Here is a 4,130-nt window from a genome sequence, read left to right as displayed (position 1 = left end):
TTTGACCAGCATCATAATGGACTGATGTGCCGCTTTGACCAGGTTTTGGTTTGAATGTTATAATTATTAGTCCGTCTATGATCTAACTGTTGATGACATATTACTGTTGTTAGCGTCGTTGCAAAATGAATTTTTTTTCTATGTAGTTCGACGAGTCTGCGGTCAGTCATTACGTACTTCAGTCATCGTTAGATTTGCACCAAGCTACGGCAGCTTATGGAGGTCAAACTGCTTCAGGCGCAACTCCAACTCAACCCGGCACTAACACCTTACCCTCTGACGGTGCCGGAGGTTCACCAACATCGTTATGCTTCTACCAACCTGGCTACCCGACCCCTGCCGGCGCTAGTACAGCTTCTGTTCACGGCTCACCGTCAGGCGCTCAAACGGCCAACCATATGCTGGCCAGTGGAAGTCATCGTGCTGAGCTGCTTTCAGACTGTCAGCTCAAACGGGACAAAGAATCCGTTCAAAAGTATGTCATTCTTTTTTTTCTTGATTTTGTATTTGTTAGACATATATTCATTTGTCTTTTAATATACTGGTCAGTTGAAAGTAATTCGTGTATTTGAAAAAAAAATTAATGGCTAATGTGATTGTTTTAATTTTTCTTTCGTTCGATAGCTTGTAACATAGTTGATAATTCACACGATTCACAATATTATGTTTATTGATCAGTGAGTTAGTTCATCGAGCAAGTGATGAAAGGAAGTCTCTCAACAGTTTTATTGAAATTTTATTTTTTAAAATATAAACATTTAATATTTAAAAAAATGTATTTTTTTAGTTCTTTTCGTACTTAACTAACTAAATAAATAAATAAAATAAATAATATATATATATAACTATGTGAAAGTGTGGTTAAGGTATTTTATAATTGAACAATTTTCTAATTAAAATGCAATCCTTCTTCAGTAGTGGTAGATTGAAAAGTATAGAATAAATAATTAACCCAAGTAATTATTGAAAAATATTATTTGCTCTTTTAGCCATCCATTGTTTCCTTTGTTGACGTTGATTTTTGAAAAATGTGAACTGGCTACATGTACACCTCGTGAAATGGGCGCCAGTGGTGTGGATGTGTGCTCATCAGACAGTTTCAACGAAGATGTGGCGTTGTTTGCTAAACAAGTATGTGTTGAAAGCAATTTTTTTAATTTTTTTCAATGCATTTTAATCGTTCGCAGATGCGTACTGACAAGCCGTACTACACGCCCAACGGTGAACTGGACGCATTGGTAAGTTGATATCATTACATATATATATATATATATATATATATATATATATATATATATATATATATATATATATATATATATATATTAATCATTTTGAATGTAAAAAGTTTGAAAAAATAATTTCTATCAATTCATCCGTTTTTTTTGTTGATCATATATTTTCTTATTGTATACGTTGCACTTTTTAGATGGTACAAGCGATCCAAGTGTTGCGTTTTCACTTGCTCGAATTGGAAAAGGTAATGAATTAGGAGAAGAATTTGCTTTCTATCATTTCTGCATTCTCGTTTTTCATTTTGTCCTTGCGCGCTTGACCGATACTAGGCTAGATGTTAATAAGTAATGCACTACCGGACAACCGTGGTCAACTTTGTTTAGTTTTAGAAAATACTGACTTCTTTCTATTCGTAGCCTGACACACGTAGGTTAGTCAGCTTTAGTTGCTTCGTCGGTTAGTTTTCTGGCTGTCTGTCTGTCTGGTTAGCTTCAGCAAGGCGCCGAACAAACAGCCAGTTCGGTTGAAGAAGATGGATGTGTTGTCGCGTGTTGTTGCCGTAGTGTGACTTGCTTGCTTGCTTGCTTGCTTGCTTGCCTGCCTGCCTTCTGGCGTTACTTTTTCGCGAAATTCTTGTTTCACTCATGAACAGACTAAATTATCAATTATTTAATTTCTTCCCCAATACACAGTAGATTTCCATTAAACACAAATATGCATAGATTAGAATGCATTACAATTGTTTATTATAAATAGTAATTGTATTTAACAAACAATGCATGCACACTGTATGCATGTACAGTAAATACATGCATGCATTTTTTTCTTTGCGCAGTTACTCATTTATTGATGTAATTTGCAATGTATTTTTTTGTAATTGCGTAAAAAAATTGATGATCACTTGTTGTTGTGATTATATATATGTATGAAGGTTCACGAACTTTGTGACAATTTCTGCCAACGTTATATCAACTGTTTGAAAGGAAAGATGCCAACTGATCTAGTGGCTGAAGAACGTGCTGGTAGTAGTGCATCATCTACTTCTGAATCCCACCTGACCGGTGGACCTGGAAGTGGCGGTGGTGCAGGAGGATCAGTCGTGGGCTTGTCCGGCGTGTCGCTCACGCCTGGCAGTGGAGCCGGTTCTACACCGGCTGGTGACAGCGGTTGTGGCTTGCAAACTCCGACTACACCGATGGGCGGCGGTGTACAGTCATTTTCTTCTCATTACAATACTGCTGGCTCGTTGAGTCCGAACAACACTGTTGGTTTGTGCCCGTCTAGCGTTGGCAGTGCCTATGATGGTCGTACGTCGACCAGCAACAGCAGCTGTGGTGGACGCTTGTCCGAAGAACCGAGCACGCCAGTTGGTGAGCACTTGCATCTTGAAGATTTGGTATGATTTCCTTTTTACTCTTCTTTGTGTTGTAATTGTTAATTTATTGATATAAACTTTTAAACTGTTTGTTGAAAAATTTTAAACAATCATCGTTAAGTTTTAAGTTAAATACACTTTTTGTTTGTCATTTTTGTAATTACGTACTTTTACGTACACTTAGTCTTTACTTTGCACACATTAGCGCGCAAATATTAGTCTACGATAAGGTGAAATCAAATTGTAATTTTATAGTTAGTTTTATGTTGACCTTTCTTGCTTAAGCTAGTGTTGCCAGAGCATTTGTCTCTTGATTTGTAGCGAAACGTTGCTTAATAATAAATTAGTTCTAGGTGAATTTTGATTTCTTCACATGCATGCATGCATGCATACTCATAGTTCTTCAAGTTGTTTCATTTTAAGAATCGCGGACAACAACAGCAGCAGCAGCAGCAACAACAACAACAGCCACAACAAGTCCGGTGCAATACTCCATCTACTACAGGACACAATTTGCTGACCGCTGGTCATCGGTCATCATCATCAGCTGTCAATAGTCCTGTAGAATCGCCGAGCGTTGGCGCTAGTCTCAGAACAACCATGGACTTGCTTGCATCTGGTCTGCAGTCTACGGATGTCGTGGTCACTCAGCAGCATATGATTGTCCAACAACAACAGCATCAACAACCACATCATCATCAGCATCAGCATCAACATCACGGTGCTGGAAGTAGCTTCGACGCTGTCTCAGAAGCGGGTAAGTTTTTGTTTTTAATTTTAATATCAGTATTCAAGCAGAACTTGACAACGTGAAAGCAATAGACAGTAGAAGATGGATGGACATTTCTAGGTTAGCTTTTGAGAACATGTCGCGCGCGCATCGGACACTAACGGGGGTGTGACAGGTGTGAGACGTAGAATGTGGCCGCTGGCTGAACCTGCCCTGTTCGATTTCTGGTAAACAACAAATACTTTGCACAGTTATTTATAGGAGTGGCTTGAATTTACCAAACATTTTTAATGAAACAGAACTGAAAAGTAAACTATAGCTAAATATATTTTTTGTGAATAAAATGTATTCAGAAGAAAATTAGTCACTGCAATATAAATTACTTAAGTAGTCAATTAGTTTTCAGTTAATACTACTGCTATTGCCACTATAATAATAATAATAATAATAATAATAGCAACAGTAATAATAGTTCATCGATTGTCGGCAGTTTATACAGTAAGCTTTGTTCGAAAAACCGTGATTGGTCAATTTATTGAAAGGCGAATTGATATTCACGCCAGCGCCCACGGGACCGTTTTGCTAACGGACCTCTGCGGTTGAAGAAAAGTGGAAAGAAGTAGAGAGGGGGGGAGAGATATTATGTTAACGAGATTTTCGGCTTGATTCAGTCGGTTTGCTAATGCTTGTCATGCATGACTGAGTAGAACGATCGATCTTTGCCGATTGGACTACGCCGGTCCCTTTGCGCTTTTGTCTGGCTGATCACATTTCCGGGCCCAAGCCCAA

General features: G+C 38.2%; 1 protein-coding gene across 1 annotated transcript; it reads left to right on the top strand.

The window, feature by feature from the left end:
• Positions 1-146: 146 nt before the first annotated feature.
• Positions 147-2,638, top strand: Tsp_07676 (homeobox protein Meis1; the record flags this gene model as incomplete). The annotated part of the gene is made up of 5 exons (XM_003381091.1): positions 147-475; positions 990-1,131; positions 1,188-1,238; positions 1,430-1,480; positions 2,168-2,638. Coding segments are annotated over 5 exons (1,044 nt in total), but the record flags the coding sequence as incomplete, so codon positions are not given.
• Between the last annotated feature and the right edge of the window lie 1,492 nt (positions 2,639-4,130).

Source organism: Trichinella spiralis (genome assembly GCF_000181795.1).
Source record: "Trichinella spiralis strain ISS 195 chromosome Unknown Scfld2, whole genome shotgun sequence".
NCBI lineage: Eukaryota > Metazoa > Nematoda > Enoplea > Trichinellida > Trichinellidae > Trichinella > Trichinella spiralis.
Note: the sequence above shows the minus strand (reverse complement) of the source record. Positions and strands in the feature narration are given on the sequence as shown.